At 46.2% G+C, this 26,054-nt stretch overlaps 1 protein-coding gene across 1 annotated transcript; it reads right to left on the reverse strand.

Moving 5' to 3' along the window:
- Window positions 1-447: 447 nt before the first annotated feature.
- itga10 (integrin, alpha 10) lies at window positions 448-24,140 on the reverse strand. The gene is given in 26 exon segments (XM_086113447.1): window positions 448-498; window positions 592-693; window positions 780-875; window positions 1,807-1,920; window positions 2,017-2,310; window positions 2,409-2,942; window positions 4,631-4,772; window positions 4,860-4,945; window positions 5,029-5,139; window positions 5,924-6,066; window positions 6,152-6,318; window positions 6,572-6,702; window positions 6,779-6,985; window positions 7,056-7,199; window positions 7,297-7,445; window positions 7,541-7,685; window positions 7,775-7,845; window positions 8,797-8,962; window positions 9,960-10,110; window positions 13,746-13,894; window positions 15,880-16,007; window positions 16,071-16,185; window positions 18,472-18,560; window positions 18,637-18,746; window positions 18,838-18,949; window positions 23,554-24,140. Coding segments are annotated over 26 exon segments (3,750 nt in total). The 5' UTR covers window positions 23,597-24,140.
- Between the last annotated feature and the right edge of the window lie 1,914 nt (window positions 24,141-26,054).

Consider the following 26,054-nt stretch of genomic DNA (forward strand, 5'->3'; position numbering starts at 1 on the left):
CACAAAAGTTGCGTTTTAACCAGATTTGCGCCTCTCCATCAAGGATTATGGAAACTGACGCTGTCATTTTTGGACACTCTCTCTTATCCTCGCACTTTTGTGTTTGTTGACGGTAAAACAAAAATCAAAAATCTTTTCTTTTTTTTTCCATCCATTTAATTTATTTAAAAATTAGACGCTTTTGAGAATCAGCAATCGTTTGAAATGTGAACCCCAAGACCATGTCTGTTTATTAAATAGAAGAAATGTGATTTGATCCACTTCCAAATAACAAAAGAACTATTTACACAAGTGCTCCCAACCCTGGAACTTGAGGCGAGTGCGTTTCTATCGTAGGGCTGAGGACCTCCCATTAGGAAGGACCCCCCATCCCTGATGCTTTTTTTTTTTTGTGTTTGGGCCTCCTCGGAGGCGGAACGAGCCCGAAGAGCCAAGCGAGTATCTCTTTCAGTCGTCTTGGTTCTCATCTTCTCTGTGCTTGCGCGCGAAGAAGCCGAGCTGCGTGCAAAATGAAGGTAAATGATTATCCACGATGGCCCCGTCCACACTGTGTGTTGACTTTTGAAACCTGAGCTTGTTCCGCGCGCTCACCTTCCATAGTATGAAGATGATGAGCGCCAGGAGCAGCAAGCCACCAATGATGCTCCCGATGAGAATCCACAGCGAGATGGGAATGGCTCGTCCTTTCAGCACCTCCAGCACAGTCTTTTGAGGCGAGAGGACGTTTCGGAGAAAGTCGAAAGATTCCGGTCGAGGTGTGTAAACGTTGCTGCTGTTACCTCTCGCCAAACTGTCCCCGTGGCCAGGCTGATGAGGTTGGTCTCGTGAGGCGCGATCTGATACATGCCGACGATCCTCGCCGATTTATATTTGGCCTGCAGACAACAAGGACGTACAAGGCGTGGTGACCTCAAGAGTACAATTACGTAGCTGCCAAGTCCATGGGCGTATCGTGACGTTGACGCTCGCAGTCAAATGCAATAACAGCACTGTGCTTTAAAAGAAAAAAAAAGAACAACAAAATTGTGTGTTGAAAACGCATATCAAACCTAAGGCCCAGGGGCCAAATTTGGACTGCCACATCATTTTATATGGCCGGCGAAAGCAGATCAAACATGTCAACTTTCATGATGCTTTCTAAAATGCGTACCAAAAATTACAATTCTCATACGTAATAAATAAGAGAGATATTCTGAGCATTTTCTTGTTGCCAAACCTCTCATGCTAATAACTTAAACAACAGTTGAATCAATAGTTATTCTTGACTTCTTGAGATAGTTTCAATCATAACGTTAACTAAAATGTGGCCCGCGACAAAAATGAATTTGTCGCCCCTCGTTTAAAGGAAAGTCGAGTCACTAATGTCGTCTTCATTCATATTCCACAAACGAAATATGAATCGGAATACCATAGTTAGACTTGTGTGGGCACACAAAACACATGATTGTAAAAATCATTTTTAACTTTACTTCCCCTTTACCAATGTAATTTTTTTTTCAGCACTTGCATGCGTTTCCAAAGGTTTGCTTTTCAAAAGTTTCAGTCTTCTAAAACCGTTGTTTCCTCACCTTTAGATAACCAACGCACATTTTTTTACGAGCAAAAATGACGTAACAATTAAAATGTCATCAAATGTATACAGTACAGACAGAAATGATGAAGACTTTGTCTCAATTAAATCACAAATGACTTCGTCTGTGTGAACATTTGGCACCACGTGGGCCCGTGGGCCTGCGTTCTAAAGACTTCGTACAAGCATCACAGGACGAGACTTTCTGAAATATTTGAAGGCAAACTGCTGCTCACCTGTCGGAAAAAGTCGTCATGAACTCTGCGGCTGAGGCGAATGACTTCAGCTTGTCCTTTCAGGAGCTGCTGGACTTGACACGTCACCTCGATGCACCATGACCTGCTGCAGTTCTACGCAAACACAAAAAGCAGTTTGGCGGATGGCTCGGCCAACCAAATCGCCGGATGGCGGCGATGCTGCGAGGTGGCGCGGGGGCGGGTCCTCACCAGGACGTCATTCTCCATCATGTCTTCGGGGTGGAGGGGGCGCACGTCCCTCTGCCGGTTCTTCAGCTGCGCCGGATCACTCAGGACGCTGCAATTGACGGCCGTGGCCTGGGAGACAACGTCGGGTGTGTCACACAGAAAGACGAGAAGGGCGTCGCCGGTAAACGAGGGACAACTCACGTTGTGCGAGGAGATGTCCGTGACCGTCATGAAGACTCTGTCTCCCGCAGCCGCCGAGGGCAGAAGGAGCCTCAACTCCAGATTACTCACAGGGTAACAACCCAGGTTCTGGAGCTTTAAAAAAAAAAAAAAAAAAAAAAATTTAAAATCAACAAACTTCGCAAAATTTTTCTTGTATGAACCCGGAATGAAGTCAATGCTTGTGAGTGTACCTTAAAGTGCGTGTAGAACTCCGGCCCGATGGCTTCTGACATTGTCCGCGTGGGATGGACTTCATAACGGTTTAAATTCGAGTCGCTGCGGGAGGCGGAGAAAAAAAAAAGCACATCAAGACCCAAAGGCGGGATGCCAAAAAGAAGCTAAAACACTGGTCCCGGTGCATCCTCGGACCTGCTGACGAAGAGGTCGGGCTCATACTGGACAAAACTCTGCAGCTGGACACTGTTGTCCCCGAGAGTGTCCGTTCGCTCCACGCTGTCGCTGGCAACGTTCAACTTCATTTGGACTCGATTGTGCAAGGTGGCGCAGCTGAACTCAAACTCTAGCATGAAGTGAACCTTTGATCGCGTAGAAGAGACGAGATGCGTTACACGTGGACCGAGAGGGCGCGTTCCGAGTGTGGCGTGCGATGCGGTTGTCCCCGCGTGGGGTACCTTCGACTGGGAGCGAAAGACCGGGTAGCTGACGTTGCACGAGTGGCTATTGGAGCCCAGCCCTGTACACTCGATCTTGAAGTTGCCGTCCTCCTACAAACAAAAAGATGTTCAACGGTGCAGAAGGCATTGTGGTCTAACAAACGCAGATTCCTAAATAATCCCCAAAAGCGTGATGTTCAATTACCGTATTTTCCACACTATAAGGGGCTTCGAAGTATAATGCGCACCTTCAGTGAACTGCCTATTTCCAAACGGTTTTCCTATGTAGGGCGCACCACATTATAAGGCGCATAGAGTAGAAGCCACGATAGTGGCTGCGGTTGCAGTATGCCTCCACTAGATGGAGCTACCCTAAAGAAATACAATACAATACAATTTATCGTTTAATATTTATGTAGCTTTCACAAACGCGGTAATAAAGCGCTTTACCGAACATTTAAAGAACTACGTCTGTTGGATTCACCTGGCGCTGTAAGAGGGCGGGGCTGCCACTGACAGGTGACAGTTCGCGCGACGTATAAAAAGCAGCATCGCATTATGTTACGTTAGTGAATACACTCGCTTCGTCGTCGGCATGGCCCAATGGTAAGCTACGCGTGTGCTTTTCTTTACCAGATATGTAAAGTTAGCTTTAGATTCGATCATGATCGGTTGCTTTGTTTGTCTGCTTTGCATTGTGTCCGTTGTGCTTTATGTTTGCCGCATCGCTATGCAATCACAGTCAGTTACCGTTCGCAATCGGCAATTTAAACAGCGTGGCTAAAGTGTTTCTAGAACAGTGGTGTCTTTATTTAACTAATTTTTGCATAGTTGTCATGTTTGTCCAGCTGCAATTTGATGTTTGAACGAAGTAAATTGCGTTGCAGCTGGGCTTAATCATGCCGGCGCTCCACTTCCGGGTTGGACCTTTGGGACTTGTAGTTCTTTTGTTCGAGTCGACTTGATATGTTTGTGATGTATGTTTTTTTGCGTTTAAAATAATGACGATAATAATACATAGTGAAATCATGGTTGATTAAAGTATTTATTAAATGTATTGTTACAATAAAAGTATTAATGTCAATTCTATACATATTTACATCGTGATGCAGAAAGATAGATATAATTCTTTTTTACTGCATTTATGTGTGCTTTAGGTTTTACCTGCTTCTGCAACTACTTCTGTTACATCTACTACTACTTCTGCTGCAAAGTGCTCCAATAAATGTGTCAAAAAAGTACAGAAAGAGTGATCCTTCCATGCTGACCGACGATCCCTATTCAGAGGGCCGTGAAAAACGGAATTAACTGAACAACGTCCAAGAAATCAGAATATTGATCCATATAGAAGGTGTATCGGATTATAAAGCGCACTGTGGGTTTTTGAGAAAATCGAATGCTTCCCATAATCTCAAATTCCGACAGGATTAATGGTTCGGGCATTTAAAATACTGGTAAATAATTATCTACGTCGGGGGGGGGGGGGGTCTTCTTTTTTTAGTATGCAAAGAAATATTATCCAACAGCCACACAGACAACAAATCAATGACATTTCGAGATAAATAAAAAAACTCCCTGATCGTATTGATCAGTTATAATGACGAAAATGGTATCCCAATATGACCTCCATAATAATCTGTATTTTAAAAAAAAAACAATAATAATGAAAGTAATAAAATAAAACTGTGTTCTGAATCTGGTGCTGTATGTTTTAGTTTATGTGTTGGGGTTTATGACTTTTTTTTTTTTTTTCATCGTTCTTGTCCAGAATATCTGCAAATTTCAATTCTGGGTCATACCCGAATACTGAGGCTGGAGAAGTGCAGGTTGCGTGAATAGTGCAGCGTCAGGCTGGTGTTGTAGGCGTTTTCCAGTCTGTTCTCCAGTTGGACTTCCACTGACATCCGCCTACGAGGACTGCGGATCACATACGGTTTATGTCTGCGGGAGGAAACGGGACAACTTTGACTCATTGGAACTTGAATGGAAGAATTGTCGCGTTCCGAGAGGCTGTTTATGCAACCTTACCTGGTTCCGGAGATGTCCATTTGGGCCTGTAGCACCAAATCGGTGGTGCACACGTCGTCCTCCCCGCAGTCTTTAAAGAAAGGGATCTGCTCAAGGAACACATGGAAAGAACATCATGTTTTGCCGAGGGGGAAAACGGGAACTGCGAGGCGAACCGATTTTCGCTCACATATTTCTTGACCGACGTCGGCCAGCCCTCGTCCAACACGGGACCGCTCTCTGTGTTGTTGATCTTGAAGCGCAGCGAGAAGCTGATCGGGCGGATATAGTCGGCCGTGTCCTATCAAAGACCAACAGGTTAGAGCGGGGATGTCAAACCTACAGCCCATGGGCCGGAAACGGCCCCCAAGGAGGTTCGATTAGGCCCGCAGGATCATTTAAAAGAGAAAAAAATGCATAAAAGACAGGGAATGAATCATTTTAATAAGGTGCAATTTATGGAATATCCGCTAGGGGACACATTGTTTTGATCAGCAGTCTCAGTCTGTCACTAAGACAGACCCAACCCAGCAGACGCTATTAAGGACATGTGAATACTTTATTCTTTACACATTTAATGGCACTCTCCTTAGTTTGTAAGGTGTAGGCAGGGATTAAATTTAGATTTGATGTGCATATGTGTAAATGATTTAAAAACTCCTTTCTTTATAAATCTTGTTTAATCTTAAAATGCATGACTATATTTTTCAATACCAATTACTGTTTAAGTTTTGTGCCTTTGTACATATGATCCGTTGCAATGCATATATGTGAATGATAAAAGTAAATTGCACATTTGTCAAAGGAAATCTAAGGTGCTTCATGAAATGTTTTGCAAGATATGTTCATTAAATTTCAACATTTCCCTAATGTTCTTGTGCTTCTTTAGACCAAAACAAAGGAAAGACGTATTATTTTGGTTATTTATAGCAGAGCATGGTATAATTTGAATGGTCACTCGACATCTACCGAGGCCGTATGTGGCCCACAATGTGAAATGAGTTTGACACCCCTGGATTAGAGCGAGGAGGAAAATGAGAAAGTGGAGCAGTCGCAATTTGTCGAGTTTGGCTTGGAATGCTCACATAGACGTGGAAGGGCAGTTTGTAGCACAGAGTCTGTCCTGTGTGAGCTCGCAGCGACAGTTGGGTCAGCCTGTGGGAGCTGTCGTCAAACAGCGCCCGGGCTGACAATTTCCTGTCATCCAACATTGCCGCTACCCACAGGTCTACGGAAGAGATCAATCAATGGTTCAAGCCATCCGGAAAAAAAAGTGAACAAAAACGTGGGAGGCGACAACTTCGATGACGCACCAAAACCGTTGCCGCTGGGCCCAGGGGAGCGAGACGCGGCCGTGAAACAGGCGGTGGCGTCCAGGCAGGCGGATTCGCGGCCGCCGCGCTGGCACGTCTTTTGGATGACGTTGATGGAGTGCGGCTGGAAGGAAAGACTGACGTTGATCTGCACGATGCTTCGAGATCTGCGAAAGCCAAGGCATCGTATATAGCACGGGTGTCAAAGTCAAGGCCCCGGGGGCCAGATCTGGCCCGCCACGCCATTTTATGAGGCCCATGAAAGCAAATGAAACATGTCAAGTTCCATGATGCTTGCGAAAGTCTGAACCAAAATTTCAAATTGTCATATTTGAAATTTTGTCAAACTGTCATTGACCGATTTTGGTAAGGACCCCAGATACTGAAGTTCACCAACAGTTGCCGGTTCTTTAGGCTCACCTGAGCAGCACGGCGCTGCCGTGGGCTCCCACCGCCAAGTCGATCAGCCCGTCTCCATCCAAGTCCAACCTGGCACTGACGCTGCGGCCAAAATACTGCAAGGACGGCGACACCGACATGGCCGGAATACGCTGCAAGTCAAGAAATCGCCGCGATTGGATTCTGCGGTACCTTTGAGCCCGCGCGGTGATGAAGACCGGAGAGTACCTGCTTGTAGTTATGGTTGACGTAAATACTTTGGCCGTGGTACACGTACACAGCCCCGTGGTGGTCATCTTCCAACGGGGCGCCCACCAGCAGGTCTGTGAATCCGTCGTGGTTGAGGTCCGGAGCGACGGCCATCGCGTAGCCAAACCTGGCGTCCTGGGACTTTTCGTCTGATTTCAGCGTCCCGTTGGAGACGAACGCCTCTTCCTGAGAGGGAGCGAGAATATTGAATGTGGCTGTTTGTCGATGGGAAATGATCATCCATGTGCATTCGTACCCCACTGAGTGTGTAGATGTAGACTCTCCCAGCCTCTTTGTTTCCGGAGCCCAAGTACATGGGTGCCGCAACCAGGAGAACATCGGTGATCCCGTCCTGGTCGACATCCATACCGCACAGCTCGCTGCCGTAATAAGAACCGATCTGGGGAAGACCGACATGTTCTTTCAGTTTGCTTGACAGGACGAGAGTGTGGCATTGTCACTCTTTGAAGCCTGTCGGGGGGTGGGGGGCGGGGCACCTGTTCTCCATTGAGGGCCTGCACGATGTTGACGTCGCCGTCGTCGCTCAGCTCGAATAAGATGACTTTGCCTTTATGCTTGAATCGCGGCGCGCCGGCCACATACAGCCTCCTCCAATCTCCGACCAGCACGGATGACACCGTATAACCTGCGCCAAAAAAAAAAAACATCCAATAAATCTCTTGGTTTTTTTTGACTGGAAAGATGACATTAAGGACTCCGGCACATTGATCCGAAATGTACCGAGATAAGCCGCATGATTTTTCAGCTCCAGGGGGAACTCGCTCTCAAAGGCCTCCCTGGCCGGCACGATTCTCCCGCTGGCGCCCTCCTTCAGCACGCCGCCGTCCCAGTCGTAAGCGCCCACCATCCCGAACAGAATCCCGTCCTGAACGCCACAAGAGAACGCGATTCAGACGCCCTCCGCCCCCGAGTGTGTGTGTGTGTGTGTGTGCGTGAGGAACAACGTGCACTCACATCCAGCAGGTGTGTGGAGAAGCCGATCTGAGACATCTCCATGTGGAAGGAGCTCTGGTTGCCCAGTGTGCCTGCGAGTTGCGCAAGAGCGCAGAGGAAGAGTCCGGTCAGTGCTCGTCATCCTCTCGTTGCTCAGCGTGTCCTTCCTCCTTTCCTCAACCCCCCCCCCCCCTCCCCCCCTTACCCCCTCTTTTCAGCACACTCTCTCAAACTCCGCGGGTGACACAAAATGCCGCACCCTTTTCCTTTCCTCTTTGATTTCTCCGCATATTTTTGGCGGCGTCACTTTTCATCAGGCTTCTTCTCTTGAGGCCTAAACTTTGCTACGGTCATTTCCTTCACAAGGCACACATTGGCACTTCTTTTATTCTCACAGGGGTGCTTGTCATGTTTCCAACGTTCTAGTCAATATCATTTTTCAGTGCGGTTCAGGGGTCAGCAACATTAAATTCTTGAAACTGAGAAACACTTGAAGCCGCTTCAGACGGAAAAGAAAATACGAAAGCAACAAAACCCTTTCATGGAAGTGTATTGGTGCTAAACCAAAAAAAACAACCGAACCAAAAAAAAAGAAAAAAATCACGTTATAATGTGATTCACGTCACGTAAAAAAAAAAAAAAAATCACATATAAATTTTAACGCGACAAGTTTGACTTTGTTTCAATGTGTTTTTTTAATGTGATAATTTTTCCCGTTTTGACGTGATCATTTTCAGAAATTTCACATGTTCACAATTTAAAGTTTCACATTTTAACGTGGCCAGATTGACGTTTTAGCGTGATAGGTTTCTTTTTGCGTGTTGTATAAAGTTATTAGCAATAAATAACTATGCCCTATGTGGACGATCAGAGCTGAGTTGACAATTTGGTCAAATACCAGCGGCTTTTCTCATGTCCACCAAAAAATGGGTGGTCCCATTTTTTGATTTGCCATTATTTCCACGGACCTTTGCCCAAAACCCAACCCGGCGCAACGACAGCACGGTTGGCCGATACATCCGCTTCGCTCCAATCACACGCACCTTCGAGTGAGAAGATGCGATCTCCCAGAGCGTCCACGATGTCGTTGAGCGCCGCCTCGTCGGTCACGTTAAAAAAGTACTTGTCGTCCGGGTCGCTGGCGATGTACTTAATCTCGTTGATGAAGGTGTCGGGGTCCTGCTGCCTTCGGTGGTAGTGGCCCAGGACCTGCATGCAAAGTGTTGGGACCAAGTCAACGTCATATTTTTTTTTCCCCTTTGAAAAAAAAATAATATATATATATATTAATTATGTAGACCTGATGATGATTTGGTCATTTAGATTTTGTCATTTTTATCACGTGATTCTCAATTAACTTTTTTTTTTTTTTTTTGTGGTGTGGAGCCAACTCTAAATTGAATTTATTCTTTATCCTCCTCAGGTCACATTTGCCCACCCACTTTTTTCCAAAGCAGAGAGAGCATCTGTGTTCCAAGGCTTCCTGAAAATGTTGTGTTCACACACTTCAGCGAGAAGCAGTACTTCTCCTCTGAGGGTGTCAATTTAGAGATGGGTTTAAGATATCCAAACTACGGCCTGGGGGCCGTTGGCGGCCCGCCATCCATTACTCAGTGGCCCGCGGCATATACTAAAAATGACATTTGCTCACAAGCCCCCCCCCCCCCCAAAGGGGGTGGAGGTGGGCAGAGTGAGAAAGTAGAATGCTGAAAAAAAAATACTGAACAGCTTTTCTAGATATGCAAAGGTTCAAATGAACTCTGTATTTACAAGTAAGCTAACTTAATTTCTCTTCAAAACGCAGACAAATAAAGATAATTCAATTTTAGAAGCATACGTTGTATCGCTATCAGTGGCCCATGCAACTGCAAACACTCTCTGTCTGCGGTGTTGTGCTTTTCAACAAAAGAGAGCCTTCATTCCCCTGCGGCCACAGGAGGAGTTTGGGTAACCTCGCTCACAAAACGCTTCTCCGGTTGCCTCTTGTCGGGCGGAGCTGCGCAGATAGAGCTCACAAACCCACTCGCTTATTTCGGTGAGGCCAAAGTGTTCATTTGGCAATTTGAAGACGCTATTTTGGGCTCGGCAGTGTTGTGTGATTACTTGCGGGCGTGTGGAGCGAATGGAAAACGTTGACTACCAATTACTGCCAAGTAGGCACAGTGCAGCGGGTGAGATGAAGTGACAGGGGTGGCGAGGTACTCACAGCTATTGCGTATCTGGTGATGTTCCTGGTCTCGCACTCCAGGAGAGCGTCGGGCAGCTCCTCGCCGTCGTGCGACTCTCCGTCCGTCACCACAATCATCACTTTGGTGGCGCCCTCCCTCGCCCCTCGCTCGGCGCTGAAGGCCTCAGTGCTGCGTAAGGAGAAAACACAGGTTTGGTTCAAAAAAAGGGAGACACTATGTTTGAGCAATCGAATCCATTTTGTCACCCCTTGCACCAACTGAATGACCGTTTTTTTTGCTCCTCCTGGTGTGCGTGCCTTGGCTACTTGGGGGCAGTACAAGACAGACAGGCGGATATGCTCCACATTGGCACTCAGCTCCTCTCAGTGGATAAAGAATATGTGACGGTGAGAACTGTTATATTGTCGACCAAAGACTGAGCTACGTGGTTGTTTTACATACAGTATATGTCTTTACTTTGTTTTTCTTTTTTTCATTTTGTTTAATTTGACAATAAACCTCAGGCAAGAAAACCCCCCAAATGATGGCTTGTATCTCCAAAAACTTGTAAGTGGGTCTCTCGTACCTCAAGGGACCAATGTACGACACTGATGCGGCCCGCCGTAGAATTCTAACCGCAGATGAACTGTTGTTAAAAGCCCCAAAAGATTTGCTTGATGGTTTGCATCAGTTTTTAAATTTTATTTCAAACATGGGTTCCCCACCCTCGTATCATGTACCAAATGAACTCGATTGCCATTGCTTGTGGCGCGATCCCTTTGAAAGGAATGGTGCGGATGCTGAGTGAACCACACATTAATCATACTTGACACAAATAACGTACCCGCCGTTTGACTCAAAAGTGGTCACTGTGTGTGTGTGTGTGTGTGTGTGTGTGTGTGTGTGTGTGTGTGTGTGTGTGAGAGAGAGAGGTCATCTGTGCATTCCTATGCAATGGTGGCATCATGAAGCGGAAGCTTGCACATAAGCCGCACCCTGTTTGTCTGCATGAAACCTGCACTCGGAGGGACCTGCTTTATGCTTGGTAAGCCACACACGCACGCACACACGCACGCACACAAACCCACTGTGTAGGAGAGCGGGAAGCATAGTCACTCAAGTCATTTTCAGGCCTCACTCCAGCTCCCTCGGGCTAAATTTAACATTGTGGTCACCAGTACCAGAGTGCAAAAGTTAAAAAACAAGCGCCCCCCCCCCCCCCCAGCAACCAGTCTGCAAATTACATAGTGTGGGGACGCCAGGAGGCCTCGGAAGGCAAACAGGAGACAAGCAGACCGAGATAGAAAAAGAATGAACTTGAGGCTGTCGAATAAAAAGCAAAGTTGATCACACAATTCCAAGACTTCGCTGTACCTAACTTGCATGTTTTCGGAATGCGGGAGGAAGCCGGAGGAAAAACCCAGAACCTCAGATCTGTGAGGCCGATATCCTACGCACCACCCCACCGTGCAGCCTGCATAGAAACATAATTCCCCGATTCCCCGAGTGAAAAGTGCAAGTTGTCCCTGTGTGAACTAAACCAATAAGAGGGGGAGTCGTCGGGAAAATGTGAAGGCATCCAAATGAAAAGAGGAGTGGGAAGGCGAGGTGAAAGATGAGCTCATTTGCAGGCTGCCAAGCATTTACAAGCCGTTTTAACAGAGTCACACTTGTGCGCTGTGACATATGGTCGTGCGGTCTGCGTGGTCAAACGAGCGCATCAAACACCAAATAAAGGGAGTGACTAATCCAATCGGAGGCTTCGGTCTGACAGCAGTGCTTGACTTTGTCATCTGCTCTCACACCACACATCCTGTTTTTTTTTTAACTTTGTGTTTGACTGAAAAATTGATACAACCACAGATTGATTTGATTTTATTAGCAACGACAACATCAATATTTTCACCGGCGAGACAGAAAATAATGTGAAAATGCAGGAGAGAAACGACAGTATTCAAGTTAGGCGCAATTAGCAAGTGGCAACGTAAGATGGCTGCCAGTGGGTTTACTTCTCCCTATGGCAAGTAAGCAGCATTGGCAGTCCAGGTTATTTTAAGATGTCCATGGGCGCCGTGCACGGCATATCATCTGCATGGAGACAGGTCGGATCAAAGGTTGGTAATTTCGCAGATGAGTGGAGGACGGTGAATTTTTCGAGAGGGAGGGCTGCGCCGCTGTCGGGTGGTCAAAGCAGGTTTGCAGTATCTAACGAACTATCTATAAGAATCTTCGTATCGTTTTTGAAAATCACTGTGTACATTGATATTAGTGTATGGTTCTTGTTCCTTGTCAAAGACATTACACCATTTTTAAGGTTATCCAGGTTTCCTAGATATGATTCTAATAATTTATTTTGTGTAAAGCAACTGTCAAAATTCCCTTTTTGCCACGCATGTGTAATGTTACATGGAAAACAGCGGGAAGTGTTTGGGGGCACCGTTAAGTATTCTTAAGTTGAATACTTGATGCTCTTTGAAGAGTTATTTTACATCATCTCCTCCTAGGCCAATTCGTCACACAGATTACTTTGCAACTCCGGATGGAAAAGAGATGAAACAAACTGTGGATCAGAATCGGGCGGCTGTTCAGTCTGTCACGTCCATTATGGCGGTGTTTTCCAACCTTTATCGAGCCAAGGCACATATTTTACATCCCAAGGTAGACCACCACACAAAAATGTCCTTTTGTATACAGTGCGCGTGGATGTTTTGACAGCTGTGGGAGTGCAGCTTAACTGACCGGGCGTCGCCTCACCTGCGGCAACGCTGAGCCAGCAGCCAGCCAGACACCGGTGTTTGCTTGCCCCCGTGACAACCGCCCGGCTGTCACCAGCCTACCACGTGACGCGTGGGTGTGTCCAACAAAGGCAGATGATATGCCAAATTGGAGGCCAGACACGCACAAAATTGTTCCCACAATAGTGCAATAACAAGAATATGTGTTTTGGCCCACATTCACTGGACTTCAGACAATTATTAAGTTAAAAAAAAGTATTTGCTCGAAAAATCTATCCATCTAATCTCTATTGCGCTTGCCCTCGTCAGGGTCGCAGGTGAGTTGGAAAGTATCTCAGCTCACATTAGAGTACACCCCGGACGGGTCGCCAGGCACAGGTGGATGTAGAAGCCACAAATTGCACTCAACTAAGAGTATTGCTACGTTTCAATAATATTGCTCATATATATCTATATAAAAGCACCTGTGCGCGCACACGTGTGTTTGTGCGTGTGTGCGCAACAGCAGTAAAAGGTTTTGTCAAGCAGGAATTTTTATTTTGAATAGAGTGGGGGCGGGGGGTAGAGGGTTATTTAAAAGAATTTGTGGTTTGAGCCTATAGCGCGCTTTTTCTTTCGGCCTGGCTTAGCGGCCCATCTGGCTCCGCCCCTTTTTGGCATACAATATTTCGGTCTGAGCGTGATGGCGGATCTGGAGCAAATTAAAGAAGCCAGCATGTTGCAGATATATTGTCTGCGTGGACTGTATCTGATTTCATGAGAGTGAGGCTTACCCGACGTCGTCTTTTCACAACTCGTAGCCTTTGTTGCGAATTCGGGAAATTCAATTCAAATGCCATATATGATAACAATCGAACCGATCATATAAAACGCAGAATATCATATGACTGCCATATATTTGGAAGTGTATTAAATTGTTTCACTTTTTCAATATTGTTTTTGCGATGCCTATTTATCATGACTGAATAATAATAATCGCTATAAGTACATTGAGTCATTTTATGCCAACATACACGTCACGCAAAGACCAAATGAGAGAAAACCGTTTGGGGAAAAGAGCCAAAAGTGATCGTGCAAGATGAGGCCTACCACGCCATGTTGATAGCGTAAGCGGTGCGCGTCTCTCGTCCTTCCTGGCGACTGATGTTCTTGGCAGCCTCCACCACCTCCTGTGTGGTCTGATATTCTTTCAGCGACCACTCGTGGACTGCCACCTCACCGTACTGCAGGATTCCCACCTTCATGCACACACACGCGTGCAAATTTAGTATGTTTGCAATGGGACGGCCATAGCGCTTTTAATCCCAAACCTTGAAAGGAAGTCTTACACTTTTGGATTGAATGGTCTCTGGCCCACATTAGACCTCACAGCTAAACTGGCCTTGGATTTAGCTTGAAAACATGAATACAGTGGTGCCTTGAGATACGAGCGACTTGACTTGTGAGTGATTCTTCTCCAAAGAGTCCTCAAGCTGTTTAATGCCACTCACAGTTGAAGTTGACAGTCAGACTAAGCAAAAACAAAGACAAATTACACAAATGGAGAACCTTGTGTATTTAAAACAACTAAATTGCTTAGTGTTTCATTCCCCTAGCTTAATGCTAATGCTAAATAGCAGCTATCTTTGGGCACTTCAACCCTCCAAGTAATTCACTGAAGACAGGTTAAGACAGACACAGTCATACAATGGAATCAGGCATACTCGCAGTCATATATTCCTTAGCCTCTGCGCAGAACAACTAATATTAGTGCCGTAGTGTTGAGCTGCGATGAGTTGAGATGCCTCAGTGATCAGTATATTCGTCTGTCTGTCTTAAACTGCCCCCAGCTGGCCAAGGTGGGCACAACAGAAAGATCAGCGCATCGGCCGTTCAAGTGATGCGGTGTGATGAAACCCGCTGAATACTCCTGTCATTGCCGTATGTCATTTTTCCTCACTAAAACACACGTTACAAGTTTTTGTTGTTGTTGGGGGAAGGCTGGGATGGTTTCAAGGCATTTCCATTCATTTCAATGGCAAAGATGATCGATCGAGCCTTCACTGAACCAATTCAAGTTGTCTCTCGAGGCACCACTGCAGTTGTCATTGACAAAATATATGCAAGTTGTATAAAGAAAAACCACAACCGGCCCCCCACCTTAAGCAAACAGCGAGTTGTTGGAATTTTGGACTTCTATGGGAAACCAGAGGAATTTCCTTGTCACCCCACATTGCCTGTTTCTCTTTCACCGCCCTCCCCCACCCACAACCAACCTTTCTCCATTCCCCCCCACCCCGCGTGTCAAGTTGTCCTCCAAATGCCCCTTGATGTCACGGCAGCAATGCACATTTACTAAATTGCTTCTCTGTGCGTGCGCATGCTTTGGCTCAATTAGCTTGTCGAACAGTTTCCTATCGCCTAAGGGTTCAAATGGTTCAGCAGAACCTCCAAAGTCTAAAACAACTTTGTGCTACAACCAGAACTGTCCAGCAAATCATCTTTCATTGTGAAAATGAATCAAAATGCCATTAATTCAGTTCGAGCCTCTCCCTCCAATTTTTTTTTTTAAGAAGGGAAAATGGGACTCATATTGTACTTTACAAATACATAGTCACAACAATTAAATGGATCACAAACAGTTTGTGCATCATGATTTAATGCTGCAATTCAATTGATTGTGCTGCTCCTTTTGGGATGTGTTCAATACAGTCATGCAGACACAAATAGTTGCTGTAATATTCATTTTTGGACATGGATAAAGAATATATGCATGTGAGTATTGTCATGTCTCTGTCGTGCTGGTCCGCCAGTTTGCTTTCAAATATCTGTCGCTTAAAGGGGTCGGAACAATCACAACTATGCCAACGTTAGCATGTCAATGCCTTTTTCCATCCATGTTAGCTGTAAGCTAGCAGGCCTTTCTTGAAATAACATAGTGTGCTTGTTTGCAATACACAAAAGCCCATTTGAGAGGAAACCTCAAATGGGCGTGTCATTCAACAGTTTGGAAAAAAAACCTCACTCCAACAATAGCTTGAAAAATGTGTAAGCCACCACTGTAGTTGGGTTTCCACACCAACACTCAGGCTAGAGATGTTCTATCTATCTGATAAAGCCTGCTCAGATGAGAAGCAAAACATCTATGATTAAGCGGAAGCGTCCAATTCCGATATGTGCCAAATCGTGAGCAAATATGATCATCGCTGAGCAGTTTGCGTTCAACTGTGAAGGTTGATTTTACCTGCATTTGGTCTGGGCTTATGTGGAACTTGCTGAGGATGTTGCTGAGGAAGCTCTGCACCTCAAACCAGGGGTAGATGCTGTTGGAGCCGTCCAGCACGATCACTATGTCCATGTATGTTGTGCACCCTGCAAGAACAGACTTGCTTTGGTCTCAGCTGCATCCTTCCGAATGTGCGTGTGCGTGATTACGCTGCGCCGTCGGAGCGATAATCTCTCTCGGTTGGAGGTCGTCGTTGACAGAGGCGCAGATGCCGGTGCTGAACATGGACGTGCCGCACTCCTGAGACCACAGTGGTGCACATGCCTGCCGAAATAGGGGGGAAAAAAATTTGCGATGAGCTTTCAGCTTTATATGAACAACGAAACAACTTGCACACTATATATATATATATATATATATATATTTTAGGGTGAGGTGGCGGAACGGATTAGTGGCACGTCCATTCATTTCAGTTGGTAAATATGATTTGGTATAGGATTGCTTTGGAGCTAGGAGCATGGTCACGAAACAAATTAAACTCTCATCTCAAGGCACCACCGGACATTTACTACTGCTGGCATATTCTGTACACCGCATATTCTAAGTTGTACTATAGAGTGAGGTGTCGCTCTGGATGACCTCCGGTTATCCGGCTGGTTATTTGCTTGCGATCCGAAGCATCAAACGGGCACACACATATGGTGTTTCGCTAAAGTGACTAAATAAGGGCAAACAGTGAGCAAAAACAGTCGAGAGAGGGAGTCAGTCATGGAAAAATCACAATAGTGCGGTTTGGGGGACAGAACATAGAGGTGGATAAAGATGGAGGTGGGGGGGGGAGGGGACTATTGTTATCATCTTGGCAGTGCCAGAACATCAGGCCAGTCAGGCAATTTGGATCTAATTGAGTGAAAGAAAAGGACGAAAGAGAGACACAAGTCAAAAGTGGGTCTGAAAGGGCCGGCCAAATTGCGGAAAGAGAAACATCCTGTCTTATGTTTTGTCCTGTTATGACAGAAAGCGGATCAGTTGATGATGGAAAAACGAGCAGTGTAAAAGATGGAAGAAACTCAACAGAGGTGCGTTGGCTTTTTGCAGGTCTTTCATTAACAAAAGGCCGGAGACACATTCCGAGCCCGTTATAGACCTGACCGCCGGCCTCAAGAAAAACACACGCACAGGCGTTCAAATAGGTCTGCGCCGGCCAGTTTTTTCATGGCCTATAAACGAGCGAGCTCCAACAGCAGCGGCGAGAAGTTGGCGAATGTGCAAAGACACACTGGCTTAAACTGAACGCGACAAAACGCCAACCCGGCGGAGGTCATTGACTCGCAAAATTACACACCCGCACGTTTTCGTCATCGGTCCTGTGGCAACCGCTGCTCTCATAAGTGGAGAGATTGAATGTGAAGCCGGCTTGAAACGGATAATAGGACTACCGTATTTTCCGCACTTATAAGGCGCACTGAAAAGTCGTCCATTTTCTTAAAAGCTCACAGCGCGCCTTAAAATCCGGTGCGCCTTATGTATGGTCATTACGGTAATATGTTGACCCCCAAGATGGCTCCTTGCTGGAGACATGCTTACAATGTTATAACGTTGCTGCTGGTTCAGTGAACTGTGTCGCTGCTTTACGATTGCAATCCTGTTTGGAAGTACTGTATATCTGTGCCATCAGATTATGAGTTTAAATTACTAATACTGAATGTTACTCGCATCAAAATATTCAATAGAGACATTTCAAGCTTCGAAAATTCAACATTTAGGCGTGACCGAAGCGGTTCAGACAGCAGCACCCAACACTAATCAATTATGTTAGCTCCCTTGGTTGGCTGAATTCACTTCTCCTGGAGAAATGACGATTTGCATAAAACACACTGTAAGCGAGCCGTCATGCAACCTATTTGGCAAATCCAGGCACCAACCCTTGCGCGGCCGCACGCGTCAGTGAGAATTCAGGAGATAATGGACGGCCACCGCTCCATTTGTCTGGACAAAATGCGACCATCCAAGCAGCAAGTTTTTCCCTCATGTTTTTGAGGCTGTAGGCTGAAGCTGCAGCTGGACCGAATGGGTGGCAGCAAGGCAAAATGCCAGTATTTTGAGGGTAAGAGCTCGCAGCAACATGAAAACAAAAAAAAAAAAAAAGAACTCAACCACAGTGCGGCGTCACGGTCCAGCAATTTTGTGGATTTTCTGTTTTCTCCAATCTCTACAGAAACTCTTTAGTTCTTCTTTCCATTTATATGATGTAATTCCACTGTTGACCACCGGATGGCGGCACACTTTTGTCTGACACGAGCATTGAAAGAAGAAGAACAAAAACAGGAAGTAATTCAAATTTTTTTGCCGGAGATTATTAAATGTGAAATCCTCTTCCATCCACCTTTTTATGCCTCCAGAAAGCAACAGCTGGGGATATATTTTAGATTTTTTTTTTATCTTTGGGCACCATGATTGATGCTTATTGTGAAATAATAAATCAAGTTTGTTCGATTTGTTTACTGTTAGCACAGGGTATCATGACACTGTTACACTATTTGTACAATTTTCTTGTCTTATCCAGAAAAGTGTCGTGAAAGCGATAAAACCAGGGTCCGAGACACATACCAAGAGTCCATCGGGCGAGTCGGGCGTGAGAGTCATCCCCAGGTGAGAGTTTTTCAGGTTTTTCGATATGTTGTGGAAGGCCGCCTCGCCTGAGATGGATGCAAGCAACAGTTCAGGCCAACAATTCTCCTCTTGGGTCCTCACGTGAAGGATGTTGGCGCTCACCTAAATTCAACTTGCTGCAGTTGGAGTGGCTCCCTTCTCCCACGCCACATTTGTACACATCTCCTTTCCTGTTGTTGTGCCGCCCATCCCAAGGAGCGCCCACCAGCATTCTGCATGGCCACAAAGCGAAATGTCAGTTCGCAGCAAAGAAACCCAAAAACAAAACATCACCGCGCTACGGTACCACGCGCGGGCACTCACGATTTCTCTCCTTCCGATTCATGCTGCAGCACGGAGAATCCGAAAAGGGCGTCGTCCGGACCGCTGAAGATCCGCGGGTGCGTCACGTCAATGTTGAAGCACTGACACAAGCCTGGAGAATTGAGCACGGGTGATGAGCGTACACAGAACTTCAATCAAGATGAGTATTTACCAGAGGTGGGTAGTGAGTAGAAATTGTGACTGGTCAGTGTCGTTTTAGTGCAACTGACTTTTTAGTTGGGTGCGTCATCAGTAACATCACTGTCTCTCGTGTGATACTTGTTTTTTGATTTAGCGATAGCAAATAGCATTCATCAGTTCACAAACAGAAATGGAGGGGAATTATTTTGCAAAAAAAGGGTAGAGTCGTCGATTCTAAAACCATTTGACAGGTGAGGCCCTGGTTGAGAGCATTTCAAAAGAATCAAAGCGATCACGCAAATCTGCGTTCGTGTACGATCTGAATAGCTAGAATTGTATTTAAATCGGAGGAAGCACACTCAGCCACTGTTTGTTGAGTGGTGCGGGCCATTTCCATCGGAAAATAAATTGTACGAAAAAAAAACATATCGGGGGGGGCGGCTGTTTTCCTGAGTCACGACTTTTTTCATCCATAAAAACACACAGACACACGGCTGCCACACCACAACTGACTAGAGGCTTTGTATGTACATGCACTGCAGCCAAACGCAAAGCACAACAGCGCTCGTGATGTTTGCAGAAAACACAAGGTATGTTTTGCTCGAATGCGTCCTAATGGCAGCAAAACGCATGATCCTTTGAGTTCTGTGGGGGGGGGGGGGGGGTGGACTTTGAAGCCACGAGTTCACAACTCGAGTGTGGTATATTTTCTGTCTCGGTTTTGGGGAGCGCGGGCTTGGCAGGGAACGGGAGGAGGAGGAGGAGGAAGCGAGTGAAAAAGGATGGCTAAAAAACGGCGAGCAGTAGCGGCGTCGCAGGGCAAAAAAGGGAGTTCACTCTAGAGGTGAGGAAGGAAAGACGACGGGTGTGTTGCTGAGGAGCATAGTGAGCGCCCTGTTGAGAAGAGCACAAGTCTGCCCTTCATTCGTCCACGCCGAGAGGAGACGGGCAACGGCAAAACGCTTGTCAGCCAGCTCGCTGGCTCGTGAATACGCCAAACTTTCAGCCACTAAAACTTGCAAAACAGACTACGTTTAGCATGGGATCTGGATTGTCATGACCAAGACAGTCATGGAAGGGAGATTTTTATTTTTTTTTAATCTCAAAGAGGCCTTCCTGGGTTCATAGTTTCAAATAATATATAAATGATAAAAAGATGCTATTTAGCACTAGCGTCAAGCTAGTAGACTGAAAGGGATCTGGATTGTCTTGACAAGAGAGTCATGGAAGGGAGATTTATTTAACTTTTTTCATCTCAACGAGGCCTTCCTGGGTTAATACTTTCAAATAATATATAAATTACTGCTTTTTGGTTTAGAGCACAGCAAAAAGATGCTATTTAGCGCTAGCATCAAGCTAGTAGACTGAAAGGCTAAGCTATGTGGTCGTTTTGTCTTTGGTTTCTGTTTAGTTTGAGAGTAACTTCATCTGCGAGTGGCGTTCAACTGCTTAATGTGAATAAACATAATAACACATAATAAGTATGTTTGTATATATATATATACAATAAATATAATAATAAATCATAAGTCACTCCTATTTCAAGGCCCCACTGTTGCGTTTTGTTTTGATTGAGTTGAACAGGTGATAGGTCAACCTAAAGGTGGAAAAAAGATTCCAAATGATTTTTCTTTTTTTAATATCGCCAAAACTTGACTCTCGAACCGGGGTGTGTAGACTTTTCTTGTTTTTCCAGCCACTGTACGTTTCTTGTATGTGAGCCTGATTGTACTGAATGAAGTGTCTGGTGAGCGTCCGCTACTGTGGTTTTATACATGACATGACTGACCGTACAGCATACGTAAGAACGATGATGAAGTCGGCCTTGAGCACTGCTGCGGCGGTGATACGGTACGTCGCCCAGCATGTCCGCATGCCCACAAATTCCAATCAGGTGGGGGCCAAACTGGAGCCGTCGCTCCGCTCCAGCTCCACGCGTGTCTTTCTTGTAGCTGCTCTCTGCACTTTATCACCCGCCGGGCTGTTTCGCTTCCGTCATACGGGGCCCCGTTTTCGCGACCGCGTTCCACTCGCACTCGCGGGCCAGCGTTTCACAAAGCCAGCGCGGCTTCCAAACCGTGCTCCTCGCGCTGCTCGCACTCGGCCAAACCTCAAGTGACTTGGACGGGTCGCGGCCATCCTTCTTGATTCCACACAGATGTTCCGAAGCGTTTGGTTCATCAGTGAGAACACCAGCGTGGAATCTTCCCCTTTATGGGCCTTTGGTTTATTTTTGAACAGGTTATTCCCTTCGGTTCTCCCTGCGCTTTTCTTGTGGCTGCATCCACACCCAACTCTCCACAATAAGATTCCTTCTTGTCTCCTTGATCCTCCTCTTCCAAACCATAAAGGGGCCTCTTTTTGTCCATCTCCCCACTCAATACCACAGGACCCCCCCCCACCCCCCACCCCCACCGACACCTCCCCACGCCTTAAAGAACAACACCGCATGCTTTAATTGGAGTTTATATATGACATTGTACCACAGTCTGTCTGACCGCCCATCGCCATGGCGACCGGCTGCAAACATTTATCAAGTCGAAGCGCGTCCAGGTTCTTTGCAACCACACGCTCGGCTCCCGGGCGCTCTTGTAATTGTGCGCGTGTGTGAAAAGTGATCTTGACATGAATCTATTTGGACGTACACAAACGCGTTGCAACGGAAGGCCGAAAGTCCATTGCTTTGGAGTTGATCTGATATTTAATGGGAAAATGTGGACAAAAAGTTGCCTGTGAAACCGGATTTTTGGGTGATGTCACGAGAGACTTCAGCGTTTTTTTTTTTGTTTTTTTTTCACGTCCCATTGAACATTTACACCATCAAGAGTCTGCAATATTTGTTGTGGAAATGTAGTTACATTCATTGGTTACTTAGAATATTTATTTAGTTCTATGTACAGTATTTTGAGATGATTTTGTATTTAGTAACCCTTTCCTGCACTCTGTAACCTGATAACATGAGAAGCCGTCCACTGTAGTCACCGCTGTCCCTGAAATTCATCTCATTTCGGGCTTTTCATACGTTTAAGACAACGAAACCTTGCAAAATGGCGCTTCAAGGATCGCCTGCCTCTTTCCCTCCCGTCTCTCGATGTCTTTTTAATTGAAGCAGCCCCCAGTGAGGTGTTGGATTCCTTTATTCAAATCCAGGCGCATTTCCCGCCCGACCACAGATTGTCTCTCCATTATCGTGATCATTTTATTCTCATCCGTCACCCTCTCGTGGGGAACGGCGATGGAAAGAGGAGGCGTGCGTGGGAATGAAAGTCGGCTTGATTAAAACGTGCAGAATTTATGAATGGCCGCAGCCAAGGCGCGCACGTACGCACACACACACACACACACGGACTGTGTGTGAAACTGAGAAAACAGAGCGTGGCTGCTGCGAGCATCATGGGAGCTCTGTTGAAAGCATTAAGATGACACGCATGCTCGCTCACCTACATGCCGCCGTATCACACACACACACACACACACACACACACTTGAATCAATATCTACTCTCAATTACGATTTTGGCTGCCATGATAAAATTGGGCCTGACGTTGTCAAAGATATTTACGTTTCAAGTTCGAGCCATGCCGCCGAGCCAATCGAGCTCGTTCTCAATGAGCCAACCACTAGGGGGCGAAGGCACGGTTCAGGCTTCGTCCAGCTGCCTAAATAACAAGCGAGCGCGGCCTACAGCGGAAAACGAAAGTCAGTCAGTGGACTGATGAGAGCGAGCCATGTCGCGAGAAGAAAGTACAGCGAGTAAATTCGAGATAAGCGGCTTCGTGCCTTCAAAGTGATCACCATTCGTTTTCCGGACTTTGTGATTGCACTCTGCACCAGCGTGTTAGCCGTTTGTCAACTTTAAATTGAGCATTTTGTATGAGCCTGCGTGCGTGCGTGTATGTGTGAGACAGAGCGTCCAGACAGGTAGCACGCCTTGCACAACCTAATTGACTTTTTTTTTTTTTTTTTTTTTTTTTAATGCAAGCTCGACTGGCTGACATCTTATCAGCCGCGTGGCTTTTCGAGACAACAATGGCACGTTTGTTTGCTTTCCCCGCTTGGGGTGCAAACGCGTGTGTGGCCGCTTGGAAACGAGAGTGGCGAATGGTGATGCTCAACATGCGTCCATTCAAGTCAAGCTTGAAGGGGAGCCAAACCCAAGAGAACGAAACTGTGCAGATCTTCTTTATCCTCTGCGACTAACCCTATTTGATCACCTTCTCCAGAATTGATGAAGGAACTTTTTTTCCCCCCCAAAAACTCATGCCTAATGCCGGCAAAGCTTGGTTGAGGAAACTTGACATGTCAAGCGGAAAGGAGATATGGAGTTGAAAGCAGCTGCCAGTAACAAGAGACGAGCCCCCCTTTTTTGGAAGCGCATCCATATTTGTAACAGATGACAATCTTTTATTTTTTTTTAATATAATCGCACCTAATTTTGAAAATAGCCTTTGAGGCGGGCATCACGGTTCACGCTAAGCTTCCTGTGTACTTGGATGTGATGCAGTGTTCTCATATATTTGAAGCAATCATTTTCCTTCTCAAAGAGAAGCACAAGTTAAACATGTAAAGATATACCTTTGAGAAGGAAGATGCACAGCAGGCATGTACGCAGCTCCATTCAGAACCACCAACTGAGTCTCTCGCGATGGTTTTGATACGGTTCAAAGTTCCTCTCCCGGATGATGGGGCCAAGACAAAACAAACACTTTTCGGTGCTCTCCTCAGTGCAGAGATACTTCAATTCCAGTGAGAATGTGCCCCAGTGGCATCTCGGTCGGGATTTGGTAACAGTGATGGAGGCGGTGTTGGTCCCCTTCAGTGATGATGATCCATATCGAACTCCGAGGAGCGAGAGTCAGCGTGTAAAAGTGGTTAAATCATCGCGAGAAGCGACGACCAGCTCCCGAAAGTGTCAGGCGACCACGCAGTCACAGAGGTTGTTCCCTCGGAGCGCCTCTCAAGCCACAACGTGTGCGTCAACTTGCGCGCTGGCCGGCCCGCTCAACAGGTCCGCCGGGTCATGCTCCTCCCTGATGCCCGGATTGACTTGTGGGAAGCACACGCGCACTCTGAACAGCGAAGATCAGTCTCCCGGTGTGCCCTGCCGTTCCGAGCTTGTCGCTTTCGGGGCCGATGAAAGAGCGCATTGATCCTGCGGCTGGCCTCGCGTCCAACAAGCGCACTCGTTCAATGCGCGCAGCGTCAGTTCATGTTGGCCAACCTCAAACCAACGGCTCCCTCTCTCTCTCTCCCCCTCCCTCCCTCATGCTCTCCCTCTCTCGCTGCCTTCTCCTTCCCTCTCAGGCAGACTTGTTCGTCTTCCATTCGTTACTTGTGGCTTGCTTAAATACAGGTGTTAAAAAAAGTTTGGGGTTTTTTTCCCCTGGGAAACTTAAAAAAGGGGGATTTCAAACAACCTGGCAACCCTCAAAATTGGAGCTAGATTCTTTCTTGTTCTTTTATTCATATATATACTGTATATATATATATATATATATATATATATATATATATATATACATTTTCTGAACCCATATATATGGGGGGGGGGGTTATGTATATACTGTATATTTTTTTTTCATTAATTTTCCAATCCGCTTATCCTCACAAGGGTTGCTGGAGCCTATCCCAGCTGCCTTCGAGCAGTGGGGAGCAGTGGGGGGGGGGGGGACACCCTGAACTGGTTGCCAGCTAATCGCAGAGCACACAGAGACAAACAACCATCCACGCTCACACTCACGGACAATTTTAGTGTTCAACCTGCCATGCATGTTTTTGGACTGTGGGAGGAAACCGGAGTACCTGGGGAAAACATGCAAATTCCACACAGGGAGGCTGGAGCTGGAATTGAACCCGGTACCTCTGCACTGCGAGGTCGTTGCGCGAAACACTGGACCACAGGCCATATATATATATATATATATACACACACACACACACAGTATATGTGTGTGTGTGTATTTTCAAAACACACACACAGTATATATATACTGTATATACATGTATATATATATATAGATACACACACACACAGTGTATATATATGTATATATATACACACACACACAGTATATCCATCCATCCATTTTCCGAACTGCTTGATCCTCACTAGGGTCGCGGGGGGTGCTGGAGCCTATCCCAGCCATCTCCGGGCAGTAGGCGGGGGACACCCTGAATCAGTTGCCAGCCAATCGCAGGGCACACAGAGACGAACAACCATCCACGCCCACACTCACACCTAGGGACAATTTAGAGCGTCCAATCAGCCTGCCATGCATGTTTTTGGAATGTGGGAGGAAACCGGAGCACCCGGAGAAAACCCACGCAGGCCCGGGGAGAACATGCAAACTCCACACAGGGAGGCCGGAGCTGGAATTGAACCCGGTACCTCTGCACTGTGAAGTTGACGTGCTAACCACTGGACTACCGGGCCGCCCATGTATATATATACACACCGTACATTTAAATGTACGTGTGTGTGTGCGTGTATATATATATACACACACACACACACACACACACACTCACACACAGTATGTGGTGTCTTGAATGACGAAGCAGACACACGCGTTTTCTATTGTTTTATATTCGACCGCCGAGTTCCACAATTAGCAACGTGGGGGAAGAGACCAAGACATTCTGGTTAACATTTCACACATGCGCAGTCAATGGCAATACAAAGTACGGGAAGTCAATGCATCCAAACAACATACAAATACGTATGGCGGTTAATTCACCACAGTCCCCGTCATCCTCCTCCTCACTGGTTGTGTCGTCTTCAAGAACGCTACTGCTGTCTTCAGACTTCCTCTGAAATTGCGGTGAGAACAGTATGTAATGTGACCCTTTTTATATCAAATGGAAACAATATACAAATTATACAATGTTTTACTACAAAACACAGTGCCCACTGGTCGCAAAAAAAGAAAACATTTTGCCACTTGACTGTAATTGAACACCGTTTTGCTGTAAACAGGGTTGGATTATGAAAAGGAGGATACAAAGAGAGTGGGAAATGGATGTGTTTCCGACATTGTTTTTCCTGGCGTTGAACAAATGTTCAAATTTTACAAAAC

Source organism: Hippocampus guttulatus, chromosome 6, assembly GCF_054856545.1.
Source record: "Hippocampus guttulatus isolate MCC_2025c chromosome 6, RoL_Hgut_1.0, whole genome shotgun sequence".
Classification (NCBI taxonomy): domain Eukaryota; kingdom Metazoa; phylum Chordata; class Actinopteri; order Syngnathiformes; family Syngnathidae; genus Hippocampus; species Hippocampus guttulatus.